The sequence below is a fragment of the Brienomyrus brachyistius genome, chromosome 18 (genome assembly GCF_023856365.1).
Source record: "Brienomyrus brachyistius isolate T26 chromosome 18, BBRACH_0.4, whole genome shotgun sequence".
Taxonomy (NCBI): Eukaryota; Metazoa; Chordata; class Actinopteri; order Osteoglossiformes; family Mormyridae; genus Brienomyrus; species Brienomyrus brachyistius.
Window position 1 is genome coordinate 20,463,153 of NC_064550.1, and position 17,924 is coordinate 20,481,076.

The 17,924-nt window shown below is 44.8% G+C and overlaps 2 protein-coding genes across 3 annotated transcripts; both read left to right on the forward strand.

The window, feature by feature from the left end:
• The first annotated feature begins 81 nt into the window (after nt 1-81).
• On the forward strand, nt 82-7,234 carry htr3b (5-hydroxytryptamine (serotonin) receptor 3B). Of its 2 annotated transcripts, XM_048982762.1 has the most exons (9): nt 82-273; nt 1,372-1,535; nt 1,695-1,739; nt 2,287-2,396; nt 2,618-2,787; nt 3,368-3,525; nt 5,463-5,673; nt 6,251-6,460; nt 6,752-7,234. In XM_048982762.1, the coding sequence occupies exons 1-9, from the start codon at nt 234-236 to the stop codon at nt 7,015-7,017; spliced, it is 1,374 nt and encodes a 457-aa protein (XP_048838719.1). In that variant the 5' UTR covers nt 82-233; the 3' UTR covers nt 7,018-7,234. The 2 variants fall into 2 exon arrangements, with proteins under 2 accessions (XP_048838719.1, XP_048838718.1); XM_048982761.1 differs by lacking the exon at nt 6,251-6,460.
• Nucleotides 7,235-12,326: 5,092 nt separating this feature from the next.
• On the forward strand, nt 12,327-16,113 carry htr3a (5-hydroxytryptamine (serotonin) receptor 3A). Its single transcript, XM_048984234.1, has 9 exons — nt 12,327-12,335; nt 12,443-12,634; nt 12,720-12,764; nt 13,341-13,450; nt 13,578-13,747; nt 13,969-14,129; nt 14,217-14,427; nt 14,795-15,028; nt 15,514-16,113. The coding sequence occupies exons 1-9, from the start codon at nt 12,327-12,329 to the stop codon at nt 15,795-15,797; spliced, it is 1,416 nt and encodes a 471-aa protein (XP_048840191.1). The 3' UTR covers nt 15,798-16,113.
• The last annotated feature ends 1,811 nt before the right edge of the window (nt 16,114-17,924 follow it).

Consider the following 17,924-nt stretch of genomic DNA (forward strand, 5'->3'; position numbering starts at 1 on the left):
GGTATCATCTTTCCATTATAACGGAAATTCAATACGGGAAGGCAAAGAAGTTTGATGCTGCAGACTATTTGTTGCGCGCAAAGGGGAAGCACGGGCTCCGTCTGCGGGTCGCGGACTGACGGGGTACCGGTGCACAAGCCGAATCACACAATCAGCTTCGGGATCACGCAGGGGGAGAGCGACCCGACACGGCTCTGCTTCCCGGTGGATAAGACACCGGGTCCAGCCACAGCATGTCCCCCATCCTGTCACTGCTTCTCCTGCTGGTATCAGGTAGGACTCTGGTCACATCCCTGTTACCGTAACCCACCCGCAGCGTGTACATCTCTATACTGGGAAATTGGGTTTCTTTTGCAATGAAAATAACCTTTGCAGTGGGAAGATCCCTCACATCAAATCGAAACAGTTAACTTAATATTCTTTCTAGAAAAAATGGTTTTAGGAAAGAAAATGTCCAAAACCAAAAACGGCAGGGTGAAAGATACGTTACTTGTGACTGATAATTACAAATGTTTTTTTTCCACATTAATCAGAGACGTTCATCCATTTTAAAATGTAGGACAATATAAGGACAATGTGTAAATGAATAATTGCAATCATGTTGATGCTCGTTTAAATGGATCATTCATTCGTTTTAATGGATCAGCACAATGATTCATGCGGTTAATTTTACCGTTTCTATGTATAAATTTGACTGTCTAATACACGAAAAGCGCGGGTCTACATTCTGTCCACGGATAATGTGGCTGCTTGGTACAAGCTGCGGTGCTTCTAAGCCTAATCTGCATCCGGCCTATAACATTTATAAGGCTGATTAGCTTGGTATTAAATTAAAAGGTACATTCCTTTCTGTCATAAACAGAAGTGTCGTGGAAGATCAGTAAAGCGTATTTGAATTACACGCCGGATGTTGCTTCTGTATGACAGGAACAAGGCGCTATCAGGGTAGAATAATTTAGTGTAAATATGCTATGGGCTATTCAGTCAAATAAGGTTCCGAAGGATTAGAATATTAATGATAGGTATACAAAACACAGAACCTCAGAGCTGTATGCTTTCAGTCAAGGGAATCCTCCGTGTGCCATTTACTCATAAACTAGGGACATTTACCTACCAAACAATGTAATGTGTCACATGATGTATTTATGATGGGGAAACTGACGACTGACATGCAAGGCAAATGATCTGGGAGGGGGGAAATGACTCTAAATACCAGATGATGGAAAGCACATTACACGGTTGACAGTGTGTTTGTTAATACAAGTGGGAATCTTGTCCTGCTCATTCAGCCATTTGCTGGATACTTGAAGTTATGTTCTGCTTGGATGCGAAGATCGGTGACAGCAGCCGGTGTAACGTTGTTCTCCGTAGCTCCTTCCTCCGAGCCGTTACCGGAGAAGCCCAGGAGGTCCACCCTGAATCAGCTCACCAGAACACTCCTGCGTAACTACGACTCCGGAGTCAGACCCGTGCAGAACTGGACCAACCCCACCATCGTCTACATTGACTTCATCGTCCAGTCTGTGCTGGATGTGGTAAGGAGCGGCAAGGGTCGGCAATAAGTGGGTGAAGTTTGAAGAACATTTGTGAGGAGGTTAACTCCAGAGATTATTTTACTGTGACGTTAATTCTCAGCGTTTCACACCATGTCTGAACTGAAAAACCACAGCTTATAATTTCGTTTTATCTTTCAGGATGGACAGACACAGAAAGTAACTACCAGCATTTGGTATCGCCAGGTTCGTAGGTATTTCTCCTTTATTTTTTTTTTTTTGTATCGAACAATCATTTTCTAGAATTTATATGGACAATCAATGCACTCAGTGCATAAATATAGGCAACAGTAGTGATGCAGTCACTTCAGCCATTTTTGATGGGGTAATCAGGTTGATATATATCTATGCACTGGCTTAATTTGGGGCACTCCAGTGATAAAAAAATGCAGATCTTATCCTGTGTACTGACACAACAATGTTCAGTCCCATTAGCTGATAATTTGATTTCTGATAATCTGATTACTAAGCAATGAATCGGGATCAAGTGTCCTGTACAGCAACGTTCTGTACTTTGGGACATCAACGACAGCCAGGGACAATTTTAAAGGCAAAAAAAAAAATGCATACAGTAAATGTTCCAGGACGTTTGACAAAAGATGCATTTGAAGATGGTCATTTTGGTTGATCAGTGAGAAAGCCATGTTTGTGTGAGTTGTGCATGATTAGGAAAAGCACCCAGTGATGACCTACCGATGTGATGACCTGTTATTTGCTCGTCTGTCCTTTGCAGATATGGAAGGACGAGTTTCTGGTGTGGGACCCTGCAGATTTTGACGGAATCAATGAAATCTCCCTTTCTTTGGATGCAATATGGGTGCCCGACATTATCATCAGCGAATTGTGAGCCCTTGCACATGCAGCTTAACATCCCTTTATCTATTTCGTACCTTTGGTCGTCATAATAGCTCTTCCAAGGGAGATGAGTTGAAGAGAAAGAGCTTTGAAACCAATTGTTTGTGTTAATCAGAGTTACTGGGCGCAAACCTCCGGGATGATGGGTAAACGGTATTCTCCGTGTCAATCCCAGAATGCCTTTCAGCAGATGTCCCCTCCCCCCGCAGTGTGGACGTGGGCCGCTCACCGTTGCTGCCCTACGTTTACGTCAACTCCTCTGGGATGGTGAAGAACTACAAGCCCATCCAGGTGGTTTCCGCCTGTTACTTGGAGATCTACGCCTTTCCGTTTGACAGGCAGAACTGCACGCTGACCTTCCGCAGTTGGCTCCACACAGGTGACTGCAAGGTGACCCCCCCACCCCACCCCCACCCCCAACTCAGCTCATCTGTGGCAGGGACCGGCCTTGAGCAGTAGAGCACGAATTTTGTCAGTTCAACTATATTAAAAATATTTCAGTAGTGCAGGATGTCTAGTGTACATGACTATAATGGAATGGAATGCAACAGAGATATTTCTTCAGATTTCCCCCTCACACACACTCTTTCCCACCCCCTAATCAAATGGCACGCTAGGCGGTCGCCTATGTTGCCTATAGGGGACATGCATGCTTGATCTTGATCCTAAATTTATAGTAATAGATGTTTGACCTCAGCTTACAGTAATTCGTAAGAATTCGTAATGAATTTTTACGGCATTCCCAATATTCTCGCTATTAATTTGCAGGTGATTTTCTTGGGAGCTCCTGGTCCGCAGCCTTACGAAGTCATTTTAACTCATTAGTTGCTTAAATCGATGGAGATAGACGCATGTTACTTAAGGGCATCAGCCATGCCTGTCTTATGACTGAACCTTGCTGAGGGAGAAGCGTCTTAATCAGCCCTGCATTCACGCCCCACTCTGCTCCCCCTGGCCAGTGAACGAGGTGGACCTAGTTCTGTGGAGGAGCATGGAGGAGATAGCCAGCGACACCAGGGAGTTCATGAACAACGGCGAGTGGGAGCTGCTGTCGGTGCCCTCGCGGTATTGGCGACTCCACATGGAGGACCGGGACTACGCCCAGATCCAGTTCAATGTACGTGATGGCGTAGGCCCCCTAGGGGTGGGGAGGTGAACTGTTTGATGGCACAAGTCTCTTGGGCTGTGGTTATGGTCAGGGTCAAATCTGGACTAAAGTCATTGTCAGAGTCCTACTAATAAATGCTGGGGTCCTGGGCTACGGCCCAAGTTAGTCTGTCCTTGGTCATGGTGTTGGGTTATTGATGGGGGAGGGGGGTGAGATCTCACACAAGCACTGCTGGAAAGTAACTCACCTCATTGCAAATTCTTACAGGCATGTGGACCGCAGTGACTCATTGCTTCAGTTTAATCATTGGCAAGACTCCTTAATCAATAACTTTTCCAACCTCGGTGACATCATCAACGCTGGGCTAATAGTGAAAAATCGGGAACGGCAGAGATCCACATCCTCACGAAGCAGATACCTTCATAAGACCATGCCTCTGCTAAAGACAATACGTTAATACGAGTTCAATACGTTAATGCGAGTTCAATACGTTAATACGAGTTCAATACGTTAATACGAGTTATACCTTCGTGAAGCACATGGCCTCCGTAAGGTGCTTCTGTGAAAAGTTTCAGGTGTGGTTACCAGTCCATCGATCCTCAAAATGAGCTCATTGTTCATTTTTACCCAGTCGGCCTTGACCGAAGCAGGGAGATCCAACACAAGAGCTAACATGCGATGTTCATGGGGGGTGTTTTTTAAATGCTCCATGCGGTTGACTGGAGGCGCTGAAGCATGTATGTCATTATGACAGCGGAATCCGAAAGCAATTGACAGATTTTAAAATGTCAATTATCCAGTCCGCAGAGTGCAATAAGTGTGTTAAGGAGATTGCCCGGAGTCAGGGATCGGGTTAAGCGCTAATGCTAATAGATGAGGGCGCACCGCTGACAGCATACCGATGCTAATGAGGCGAACTATCTGGCACTTGATCGATGAGTATCTTGTTCTGCCAGAGGAACAGGTCGGCCGGCTGCTGCTGGTGGGCGAACCTTCGTATGCCGAGAGGCCCCTTGCAGGGGGAACAGCAAGGTTTCTCGATTACAGCTACCTCGGGCCTAATTGCAAAACCTTTGAGGGAATCCATATTTGCTTTTTTTTTTATAAAAAAAAAGAAAAACATTGTTCTTTTCTCGCTGCTGTAAAACTGCTCTTTGCTCACTGTGACGGTTCAAGGGAAGAGTGAGGAGAGGCGGTTTGATGGAGTCCTTAAATCGTAGGGGTTTCCAAAAGCAGGCATCACGCCATTGTAATGGTTCTTCTACTGCTTTGGACAGAATAGGCAGAGGTGCAGAGTTCAGGTCCAGAGAGTACAAATCCAGACCAAGATTTTGTTTCAATCAACCAGTTGAGCATAAAGAGTCACAGTCACAGAAGACTCAGCTGCTTGACTGAAACAAAATCCTAGTCTGGATTTGTACTCTCTGGACCTGAAACTTCCACCTCTGAGAATAGGTGTTTCCAACAAAGACACGGGTAGAACCTTCTCTGAAGAAAAGCTTATTTGGTTATCCGTTTTTTTTTTTTTCTTAAGCAGACACTTTTATCCAAAGTGACATACAACTGAGAAGGGAAGCTCAGAGCAATTACGGGTAAAGGGTCTTGTTCAGGGAGCCAATGGGGAAATCACTCAGCTGACCCTGGGATTTGAATTTGAAACCTCTTAACCACAGACATAGCAGGTAAATTCATTCAGCTACACACCAGCCCCTACTAATGTGTGTAAAACCGTGTAAAAATGTGTCTTCCTGTCATCATGATCCACAATTCCAACCTCAATACTACAACAGCTACCGTTGTATGAAAAAAATGGCGTCCATCAAACTGGATACCTAATCTGGTCTAGCGGCCGAGTTTTTGGGGAGTTTTTAGAAATCAAAGCAAACACAGAGCATGTGTGTGGCTTTCCAGGGCAGTGACGTCTCCCCCTCCCCGGTCACCCACAGGTGGTCATCCGAAGACGGCCTCTGCTCTACGTGGTCAGCTTACTGATCCCCAGCATCTTCCTCATGATCGTAGACGTGATCAGCTTTTACCTGCCGCCCAACAGCGGCACCCGGATCAGTTTCAAGACCAGCATCCTCCTGGGCTACACTGTCTTCCGGGTCAACATGACGGACGAGCTTCCCGCCACGGCCATCAAAACGCCACTCATCGGTATGCAAAGACCTTGACTAACTGCAAAAATACATAATCAACAGAAGTTAGGGGAAGAAGATGTCAATAACTGTAATCTCATTTCAAGATGTCCAAGGTTACTTGGAGTGAGGTAGAGATAATGACGTCCCGAATCTCCGATCACCCAGTTACTTCTGGCAGACAACTGGCCTTGGACTGTCAAAGGATAATGTTTTTCCATGACATACATAGCCATGTTTGATCTATTCCATTGTATCGCAGCATTTTCCACACTTTCAATATTACAGAATGTTACAAAGTGTCTGCTTTTCCTTGTTCGGAAGGGTGCTGCATTTTTCATGAGAAAATAGTGGGTTGTGAGTTAATGCATCAGGATTTATTTTCGTTTTAGTTATTTGGTGTTCATCTAGGAGTATCAGAAAGGGAAAACTCGCAAAATCACAAGCCGACGTGTCCTCGGGGAATGGCTCTCTGTCCCAGCACTGTTCAGGGAATTCGTAATTATTGGTGCCGCTGTGCTTTAGCTAAGCGTCGACAAGCGTTTGCATGATCATTACAGAAGCTACTTGATGCTTGGCTGCTTGTCCCACTGCAGGCGTGTTCTTTGCAGTCTGCATGGCGCTCCTGGTGCTCAGCCTGGCTAAATCCATCTTGGTGGTGAAGCTCCTGCACCACAACGAGAAGGAAATGAAGGAGATGTCAGTGTCCGCCTGCCTGCTGGACAAGTACGGATCTTCCAGTCAGAGCTTTAATGAGAGCTCCTTCACCTCTGTGAAAACCTTGGATGAGGTGGATCAATGTGAAGGTAAAGATGTGTATTAGGGGAATTACTGAAGAGGGAGTCTGCTTGTGGATGCGCCCTCTGTTGGCAGGATGTAGGCACATGCTTCGGGCTTTTCTGTGCCGCGTTTACAGACCACGTCATTATTCATGCACGTACACAGATGTCCCTTCACACCAGCAAGCCACATCTTTCATGCGTTACTGGTGCTTCCAACGTGTAATGCTAATGGTGATCTGGCCCACTTTCTTGGGAACAAGTGCATACACTCCCGACCCTGACGCCGGTCATTGGTGAATCTTCCTGCCGTTTCAGGTTTCGACTTTGACTTCCATCTGGAGGAGGACCTCCTGTCACTGTGTGAACCCCAAGACATGGTCCTGCAGCTGGAAAAGATCCTGCAGGAGGTCATCTCCCTCAAGTACTACCTGCACCAGATGGAGAGTGATGGTGCTACAGAGATGGACTGGTTGGCGCTCTGCTCTAAGGTGGACAGGTTCCTCTTCCACCTGTATCTCCTCATCCTGGCCGTGTACTCCAGCACCATCCTGCTTCTGTGGATTGGCTGGAGCTCAGTGTGAAGTGGCCAGTGTGGATTTCGCGACCTTGACTAACATGGCAGATACTATGGGTAAACAACAGGCTCCAGTAGCTAATGCAGACTGACCCAAAGTTACAATAAGATGCCTTCAAGTGTCTTACCATGGAATTAAAATGTACTTATGGTAATGAAATGGAGTTTGGGGCCAGACTTTTATAGGGCATTTTATGGATCAGACCTGTAGTGATACACCATAAGTGTTATTCAGATAAAAGTGTTTTTGTATCAGAGAAATAGATGTAACTAAATTACTGATGGAGCCTCCTTCTGGTGTGATCAAGGTCAGCGTTGTATTTTGACTGGATTTTGTCAGCTGTAGAAACCCAATAAACATGTGCATGACATACATTCGGCGTGCCGGATCTCTCCGTCTCATTCTCCGATAATCACCCCTAAATCCCATGCAGCGGCGCCTCCAGTGCATTACACCCACCAGTGCATTACACCCACCAGTGCATTACACCCACCAGTGCATTACACCCACCAGTGCATTACACCCAGCAGTGCATCTCAAGGTGATCTTCTTTCCCATGATTAAATGACGTGTTATGATATTACCATGTTCACTGTGAACAAATTGCAAGTCACGCGATGGACTTAGCAGAGGTGTGAGGGTGTGTGTGTGTGTGTGGGGGGGGGGGGGGGGGCTGTAGGGGGGGCAGAGGAATCTGGCCGCTCCATACCAGAAAGCCCATGTGACAACATGTAGGACCAGCTGGGATGTAGCAAGCAGGATGGATGAAGGGATCCGCAGCTGAGTAGGACAGGAGGTGGGGAAGGCTGACATGAATGAAAGCTTCATGATATCTGTCTGTCTGTCTTTCCACTCTGCAACAATGGAGAGTACAGGAACGTATTACTTTTAAGATCAAGATCAAAACTGACTTTATTAATGCCAGGGGGAAATTCTGGTGCACAGAGTAGCAAGAATGCAGTGCCAAGTAAACAGTGCAAAGAGAGCACACAGTCAGTAGACAGCAGAGAGTCAGGGGCCGCCACTAGAGATTTTGGGCCCCATGAAAGCATACCATACTGGGCCCCCAACCCAGTAGGGCTCCTGGCCTTCAGGGACCCTTGGAATCGTCTTAACTCCCCCCCCCCCCAGCCTTTATTGCACCCCTGTACATAGTATAGACAAGTAAATGAAGTGCAAACATATTTGAAAAGTACACAGTATACAAATAGAATATGCTAAAGAAAGTATATTGTAGTATTATAGAAAAAAATATATATTTGCAGACAACCATCCACAAATATGTTTTACTGATGTCTTTTTCAGAGCATCTTTTTGTGTTAATCTGACTGTATCATGCACATGCTCTGCCTGTGTGACAGATCTCTGCCATAATCCCAGCACGCTGATCCTAACTACTTAAGTAATCCTTTAAATTTGCAACAGAGGATGACAATTGCCACTGACATAACGTTGCACTGAGACGAGTCGGTGTAAACCATGAACGGGCTGGCTCAGATTAACCATATAGGCATCTGAGCATGTGCACAGGGGCACCACGTCCTCGGGGGGCACCAAGTAGTTCAACCCCCTGTAAGCCTCCCCCCTCAGTCCCATTCGCAAAGGTCTTTTAACAGTACCAGGTGTGGGTACTCCCCTAGTTACTCAGTACCAGGTGCCGGTAGTCCCCTAGTTACTCAGTACCAGGTGTGAGTACTTCCCTTGGTATTCAGTACCAGGTGTGGTTACTCCCCTTGGTATTCAGTACCAGGTGTGGGTACCCCCCTTGGTATTCAGTACCAGGTGTGGGTACCCCCCCTTGTTACTAAGTACCAGGTGTGGGTACCCCCCCTTGGTATTCAGTACCAGGTGTGGTTACTCCCCTTGTTACTCAGTACCAGGTGTGGGTACCCCCCCTTGGTATTCAGTACCAGGTGTGGGTACCCCCCCTTGTTATTCAATACCAGGTCCCCTTGTCATTCAGTACCAGGTGCGTGTACTCTTCTAGTTATTCAGTACCAAGTGCCAGTACTCCCCTTGTTACTCTGCACCAGCCCTGCGAACAGGGAATGGTCATGTGGTGGTAATAATAGTAATAATAATAGTAATAATAATAAATTTTAATTACTACCACGTTTCGCTCAGTTCACTCCCCTTCTAGTCTCTTTTGAGTTCTATTGCATCTTTTCGCCCTCGTGGCTGGAGCCAGTCAAAGCATTAGAATCTTATCTGTCTCTAATGGAATTAAAAGCCCAAGGATTATACGATTTAGTCCAGGATTTATCTTTTAAATAAACTAATTAAAAGTTTTGTTTCACAGACTGATATGGCAGAGCAGGCTACTCAGCGACGCTTTACAGCTCTTTGCAATGAAAAATGTCACTTCCTCTGTAGCTGTGTATAAATAAAACATATAATAACAAAATAAAGGAAAATTTCACCAGTAGGCCTTCTTTAACAATGTCATGGCAGAAAACATAGTTTTAAGAAAAGCATTAAAATGTCTCAAAAACCAACACTTTAAAACCCATTTGACGGTTTGTGGTTTAATCTAAAGATGAAATAAAACATTCTGGACTTTTTACTTTTGGTGGGGGTCAAGTTCTACCTCTTTGACAGTATCGGCATTTGGTTTGGTCCCAGTAGAGAAGACTCTACAGCTCCCTCTGCTGGTGGTTGCAAGGAGCTGAAGGGTGTCTAATTGATTTTTAATAGCTCCTCATATTAACACGCTACGGCGTGAAACAGCTACACGTATAGAACAACTGAGCTTATTAAAACATCCGTTCTTGTTTTTTTTTTTTTTTTTTTAATAAACTTGATTCAGAAATATAGGATCTTTAATCCTATGAGAATCACTTGGTCAAAGTGATGCAAACCAATTGTAACAAAGCAGGCTTTGTTGTGGTGTCTCAAAGGTGATAATTTTCAAAGGCAATTTTTTTCTGACAATAAAAAATAAAAATATTTGTCCAATAAAAGGCATTTCTCTGGTGTGTAGCCCCCGTACACACAATTTACTATCAAACAACGGTAAATTCCACGGTGAATTCGGTTTCCCGTAATGTGCAAGATAAGAAATTAACTGGGTTCTTTGAGGGAAGTGATAACAACGATCCCAAACAATTACAATACTTAATGCATACTTTTAAGTGCAACTGTAATTTTCATTCTACAAATACATGTGAAATACAGATATTATTATATGCTGTCAATGGTCACCCTATTAATGTTATCATTAAATTAAAAACGCACGGCCGTTCACACTGTCAAATGCCCTATACCAGTGTAAAATTAAAGGGTTTGAAATTATCACTGTGTAATTTCCCCCGTCGTTTTCCCCAATTTTAGTAGGAATAGTCTCTTTTCAGTACCATGGGCTTTTAACTTATAATAGCGAGATGACACCTCAGATCAAAAGTCAATTACATATTGCCATCATCCTGCTGCAGTCCTACATCATTCCAAGGAAGCCTTAACTCCTCTCATTAACATCCAGGTATAGTCTTACACCGAGGAACTGCCCGTACTGATAATCCGTCTTATATGATTAGTCCTTTAGTAATTATCTTACGTGGTCGCGACTGAATATCGCATAACGTGACCCCCACCCGCTTCCAGTAAAACAAATTTTTTACTTGCAAGGGCCAAGTATGCGTCACATACACGGCGGTGTGCAGTCAGACAATCGGGTTCATACATTTGATACCCTGCCATGGTTATATTTTCCTGCCACAACCGTCAGAGGCACCAACTGACTTAATTAGGAGGCAAACGAACTCCCACCCCGATCGCCCACTGTATTATATCTCCCGTTTAATCACATTAGTGATAATGGGGGGTAGGTGGACCAGCACTGGCTTCTAATATCACTCTGCCTACAGATCTATGACTCCGAAAAGCATTTTCGCCGAGCATGAAAAATTATAGATACAGACCTATGTAATCCATATCTGAAGGCATCTTTTAACTTAGTTACGCGTCTGCATTACCTGAAAAGTAAGGGAAAATATTGATTTAATTCTGGACGCAAATGAGAAATTAGTAAAAAAATATATATTTTTTTTCCAAGTAAACTTTCAAAATACATAACATTGGCCTTATCACACGGTTCCGTTCCTGTTGCAATACACCACTGACTTACGAAAAAGTTTTGTCTAGTGGATCGAAGGCGTGGGTCTGCCTTCAACATTAGTTTTGGCCAAATACGCCCCGAAGCAGCCGCTCCCTTAAACACACACATTACAAACAACTGGCACCGTCCTTACCCAAATCTACAACTTTGGAGTTCCCCCTTTTTTTAGTTAATCATATCTTTATATGTATATTGTTTTTTTGTCAACCTCACAAGTTAACATACTTCAGCTAGGCTAATCTTATACGCTGTAAATAAGCAGGCGAGAATATAGATGAAAATTGAAATGTATGTAGGCCGATTAAATGCAGCAAAAGATCACTGGGTGTTAAACAGGTCAAAAGGAAGCCCATAATATGTGACGGCCAGTTTTCATATTAACCGCTGCACCCTTAGGAATACGCTGGTGGGCAAAAATGTGGAAACACTTCCAATCTTTATAGAACCGGAATCCTTATTCCAGTTACTTTTTAAATCGTACAATGTATATTTGTAAACGTTCTTTGATTGTTTATAGACATTACCGTCGTGTATGAATTCTTAAAATTCAATGCCAAAAATGCTTTGGCGTTTCCTCAATTTTGATCACTCGTCTATTCTTATTTGGACAGTTTCCCATATATAGACGTTATTGCATGATAATTGTATAGTAACTTTGCCAGATCATTTATTTATGTCTTATTAATTTATTGGTGAAATAGATCGTAGGCCTATGTAAATTGTGAATTGAAGTTTCTCGGTTAGGGCCATAGGAAGGGCGCAACGCACCCATTACATGGGGGTGACGTCACTCCCACCCGGGTCTGGGCTGATGATTAATTGCGGTGTAGGTAACGCTGAGCCGAACCTCTGATCCCCGGATGAGATGCAGCCAAAGCCTGCATTTACAGTCAGGCTCACGGGCGGCGAGGTGACACGGACTGATATACGCGCGGCTGCAGCCTCTAAAAACTAGAAAAGAAGAACCAAAAGGAAAATGAAGTTTTCAGCACTATGGACAGCGATCGGCGCGCTTATATACGGCGCACACCAAGCACGTTCAGGTAACTCGTTTGTTCCACCGTCGTACAATCAGAATTAAAAACAGGCATATAAAAGAGTATTTTGAAGTTGTGGTAGTGTATTTTTCACATTTCGGCGTGTTTTGATAACTTTGAATGGCAAATAAAGGCGCAGATATTTCAGTTATTTTTTTATCATTATGACCAATGTCTTTCCATTTAATGGCGGAAAAATACAAATATTTAGCCCAAAGCATTGGACCATGGATGAAACTGCGATAGTTACCCACATTGTAAAGTCCCGCTGTCTAACTAGCGAAAAGAGTCAACTGCTTTGGTCTTAGTGAGAAAAATAGGAAACGGCACCGGACGCTTCTCCAACGCCACGCTGGTCCGCCTCTCTGAGTATCTCAGCGCCGGCTATAAGAAAGGCGTGCGACCCGTGAGAGACTGGCGTCAGACAACCATGGTGGCCATCGACCTCATGGTCTACTCTATCTTAAGCGTGGTACGTGCCGTTCGCTCTTTAAGTCCCGATATACGACATTAATAGCATGATTCATAAACTCTGAACCTTCCGTTTTTCTATACAGGATGAAAAGAATCAGGTTTTAACAACATATGTATGGTACAGACAGGTAAGGCGCCTGAATTACACACGGTAAGAGTTTCAGAACAACACAAGGACCAAAATTTAGGCGTTTGGTTTGAGACTGAATTGCAACTATTTTTGGTATCGAATTGTTTACAAATGTTACTGATTACAAACTTAGCATTTTCATCCATTTATTTTGCCGTGTATTATTGAAGCAAGTCTTTCTTATTGTTCAGGAATAACAGCTAGGAATAGGAGTGACAGTTTTGAACCTGTAATCTATCACAAATACCCTAGCACAGATACCCCAGCTCAATGAGAGTGTCGCATCCCATCTCCAGGGGGTTGAGGGTTCAGATCCCATCAGCTGGGTGTAGTGTGTTGTGTACGCTTTTTCCACCATTATTTCCCTGCATTCCGAAAACATGCAGTTTGGGTAGCCAAGACTCCAGGCCCTTCTACAGCCCTGACCAGCATAAGATGGATGGAGTTGTACTGGAAATCAAAAGTAGTAGCTACTGGTGTTAATACTAAATAAGCGCAAAACCATAACTCATTTAGTAATCTAAATCTAAACTGAAAATGCACTCCCTCCAATATGGTTGATTTATCTTAAAAGCAATGGGTGGATGAATTCCTTGTGTGGAACCCTGAAGACTTTGACGACGTGAAGCAAGTGTCCATTCCTACCACCAACATCTGGGTTCCAGACATTCTCATCAATGAGTTGTATGTATGCTGTTCTTTTTGGTAGTACCATATAAACAGTATATAAACAAGTGTATGAACACATCACAGAGTTTACAGCTATTGGAACTTGTTCCTTCACTTGACCCCATCCCACAATCCCTTGCAGCGTTGACGTGGGGAAGTCTCCGGATATCCCATACGTGTACGTGGGGCATACCGGATTGGTGCGCAACTACAAACCCATCCAGGTGGTGACGGCTTGCAGCCTGAACATCTACAACTTCCCGTTTGATGTGCAGAACTGCAGCCTCACCTTCCAGAGCTGGCTGCACATCAGTAAGTACACATCACTATACCCTGTATCCCCTGCTTTTTCTCCATATATGGTAACAATGGTTTCGTCTAATTGGAATGTCAAACGAAACAAGTTCAAACACTGTTAATGTTTCTCCCTATAAGTACCGGTAGAATGATCACTACCCAAGGAAACGTTTTTAGGAATGAACCTTCACTTCTCTTGACCAACTGATATAGGTTCCCTCCTCTTTTGCCTGTAGTCAATGATATTAACATCACCCTAATGAGGACCCCCGAAGAAGTCAAAGTGGACAAGAGGGTGTTCATGAACCAAGGAGAGTGGGAGCTGCTACACATCCTGTCCAAGTACAAGTCCTTCAGCATCGACGAGAATGACCATTATGCGGAAATGAAGTTTCACGTAAGGGAGTTTATCACGTCAAAGTCTTTCCACTCATCCTGGTCGCATTTCTCCAGAGGCCCTGCAAACTGTAAACGTTTCTTGTAGGTCGTGATCCGACGGAGGCCCTTGTTCTACACCGTCAATCTGCTGCTACCCAGCATCTTTCTCATGCTCATGGACATCGTGGGATTTTACCTGCCTCCCGACAGTGGAGAACGGGTCTCCTTTAAGATCACCCTGCTGCTGGGCTACTCCGTGTTCCTCATCATCGTGTCTGACACGCTGCCTGCCACGGCCATCGGGACGCCGCTCATAGGTGACGTGCCATAAATGTGGCTTTGAGTCTGATGGAGCAAAGAGAACACGGAACTGTCAGTGCTGGGCATCTCAGGACCAGAAGCTACAAATCCAGACCGAGATTTTGTTTCTACCAGCCAGCATAAAGACTCATAATCACAGAGTATCTAACTGGTTGGTAGAAACAAAATCTTGGTCTGGATTTGTAGCGTCTGGACCTAAAATGTCCAACACTGGGAGCTGTAAAGCATGAAAACAGTTTTTTGTTGTGTTTTGTGATGTGTACTTCATTGCATGTACAGTAGGGTGAGTTAGGGGGTGACATATTTACCTGTGAGGTCAGTCTCACCCTTTTCACCCTGAGTTGCTGTCTCCCTTGGTAACAGGTGTCTACTTCGTGGTCTGCATGGCCCTGCTGGTGATCAGCTTGACGGAGACGGTGCTAATTGTCCGCCTGGTGCACAAGCAAGACCTCCAGCCTCCGGTCCCTGACTGGGTGAAGCGCCTGGTCTTGGAGAAGGCTCCGCTGCTCCTCTGCATCCGGGACAAGCAGAAGTTCTGCCCTGCATTGTCTCGGGGGTCTGACCTGTCCCACTGCACAGATCACCACCTGAACACCAGTAGGAACCTGGGAGGGGGGGTGGGGAGGGAGTGGTATCGGGGTAAATAACCTCAGAGATGGTAATTTAGTGCAGGTGATGGAGGGTTAGGTAATATGATAGCAGGGGCAGCGATGAGGATCTGGGAGGTGCTCATGAAGTGGGGAAGGGTGGGTGCAGATCAGGGGCAGATTAACTTCTTCAGGGGCCCTAGGCTGGTTTGAAGCTGAAAGAGAAACTATAATTATTAAACGATGCAGCGTAAATGATCTGTTAATTGGTGTTACCGAGGTGCTAGGTGGGGGTGTTTAACCATTACGTTTTTCCTGAGGCCCTGATTGCTGGGCGGGGCCCCTGATTTGCCTCGGACCCTCAGCTGTAGCCTAGGATAGCTGATGCATTAATCCGGTGTAGAGACCTGGGACATGGAGGTGGGCTTGCTTGTAATGAATCATGATTTATTCGCGTGATGCGCTTGGTGATGCTGTCGCCGTACCGCGTCCCAGGCAGGTGCAGCCACCGTAACTGTGACGGCGGGAAGGACTCGGAGCGCGGACTGGGGCTGGTCCTGCCGGCGAGGGACAGCACCCCCGTCATGGACAGCATCCTGCTGGAGGTCTGCTCCATCCGCCGTTTCCTGGACAGACGGGACGAGTGCCGCGATATCGCCAAGGAGTGGCTGCAGGTGGGCTATGTGCTGGACGTTCTCCTCTTCCGTGTTTACCTGGTGGCCGTGCTGGCCTACAGCATCACCCTGGGGACGCTGTGGTCAGTCTGGCAGTACGCCTGAGCCGGCCGGCCGGGTGCGAGCGTGGAAAGGCGGCCAGCCCCAAAGCTCCCCGGATCTGCGCTGGCTCAAACGCTTCCGTAGAGTCGGCTTTGCCCCGAAACCCAAATTTCACAGCAGAGTGGCATCGCTGGAGAAGTGGAAGGAAACTGTGGCTCTGTGATGCAGATTGATGCAGACACGTGCGCATTTATGGAGGATTTACGCAACAGCAGAAATTCTACATCTGTAGATCCAGGCGTGCGGAAAGAAGCATTGGTGGAGCGATCGAGCTTGACAGGAAGTATAAATGTACCTTTAAAAAGACGCCACCGAAAAGCTAAAAATAAAATAAAAAAGGAGAGAACTTGCACAGGCTCCCATTGCTGCGGTAGGGTTTTGGAATCGGCAAAATATGATTTTTTGATACTTCGTTAACAGTAAATGAAAATTAAATGTACATTTTAATATATGTTTAACAAGTATTTATAAAGACTATGCATATATATGCAGGTGGTCAGCATTAATGACTTGTGTGGAAACTGAAAGTTTGTCTTCACACTCAGCTAGGCATTTAATAACAATAATATTAATCATAATAATACCCTCAACCATTTCCTTAAGATTCAAGATCCTTAAGACCGTTTTAACCTCCCCCCCATTAAAACATTTATACCGTATTTATGGTTGTGAATATGTTAGTTGTGTCAGGCAATGATTAACATAGTTTTTTTCTTTTGCATTAACCATGATATAACTGTCAACACAAATTTGCCGCTTAATTTTTAAAAGATCTTTCTTGTTCGTGGCTTAAATATTGCACGTGTGTGTGAGAGAGACGGAGGGAGGTCAAATATCTGCAGGGGTCTGCATCCACGTCAGGTTTATGATAGTCGGAGAAGGTCTGTGTTGCATCTCTGTCTTCTCGAGAAGCTGAACCTGCAGCTGTAACGGTAGGCGAGGACGCAATGTTTTGTTTTGAATAAACAAACTGTCTTTAAATATTGAATATCTGGCCTGTTTCTGTCGAGCCGAGATGACAAGAACTATGGAAAGTGCGTAGAAACATTGATAGATGCGCGTATTTATCATCGGGGTAACTGTCCCTGCCTCTGTGACTGACACTAATGTACTAACTGGAAAGAGTTTACCTCGCTGAAAATGCACTCAGCGGGTGTGCGGTGATTGAATAAATGCCATCGACAGCGTCCATAATTAAAGCAAAAATCAGTTAAACAGTAAATGGGGCCATTGATCCCGGTACAATCAATGTAACTCCACACTCTGGTCTAAAAGGCTGCACGCAATCAGGGACTCTGCTCATTGGAATTTTTTAATGATTCAAAAACCGCACTCTCGACTTCCATCAGACGGTAACACCGATATGAGCCTCGGCATATTATAAAGCTTGTTGTCAACGCACGGTCATGGAAAGAAAAACTCATGCGAGTCAAGGCGCTATACAGTCGCGCGTTGATGAATCAAAAAGAGCGCTGCTTATTTTTACGGTAATGGCCGAGCAAAGCGAAAGTGAACTGAAATCAGGAATGTTTTTATATAATTAGAATAAAATGATAAATAGGCCCAGTAGTGACAAAATACAAGTAGGTCGTATGTGCGTTGTGTTTGCATATACATATACTATGCATTTTATGCTAAATGCAATAGAATCGAGTGGATAATTGCAAATAAGCAGTAAGATGCCTGCTGCGTGCTACTAAAAAGTCTTGTCAAAAGTGTGTAAAGTTTTGATTTTGCAGGCTTGGAGACGTGAGCTGATGACAGGATGGGCGAGATACGACGCCGGGCGCCTCGGATTCATTCTCCGAGCTCGTCTGAATCGCGTTAAATCATAAAAGGGCACATAATGCAATCCAATTATAAACGTGCTCGTTTCAAACACAGATATTTAAGTCTCGGGATATAAGACTCAAACTGGCGTTAATCTGTGCCAACAGCATCTCTCCCCAGATAACAGGAAGGGCTGCATTTCAGCGCTGCGCCGATGAATTGCGTCAGTTTGATACTGGTGTAAACACCTGACTATCATACAGAGCAGTTCACAGTCCCCATATAAACTAGATGCTTTTTGGTCTTAAAAACGGATTTAACAAAACCGAAGATGAAAACCGAATACGAAAGTATAGATTA

What these genes read in the sequence shown, in the direction of transcription:
- htr3b (XM_048982762.1), top strand. Translation starts at nt 234, where the DNA reads ATGTCCCCCATCCTGTCACTGCTTCTCCTGCTGGTATCAG. An exon ending in GCTTCTCCTGCTGGTATCAG is followed by an intron (nt 274 to 1,371) that starts GTAGGACTCTGG and finishes TGTTCTCCGTAG; the next exon opens with CTCCTTCCTCCGAGCCGTTA. An exon ending in ACGCCCAGATCCAGTTCAAT is followed by an intron (nt 3,526 to 5,462) that starts GTACGTGATGGC and finishes GGTCACCCACAG; the next exon opens with GTGGTCATCCGAAGACGGCC.
- htr3a (XM_048984234.1), top strand. An exon ending in TCTACTCTATCTTAAGCGTG is followed by an intron (nt 12,635 to 12,719) that starts GTACGTGCCGTT and finishes TTTTCTATACAG; the next exon opens with GATGAAAAGAATCAGGTTTT. An exon ending in CCAGAGCTGGCTGCACATCA is followed by an intron (nt 13,748 to 13,968) that starts GTAAGTACACAT and finishes TTTTGCCTGTAG; the next exon opens with TCAATGATATTAACATCACC.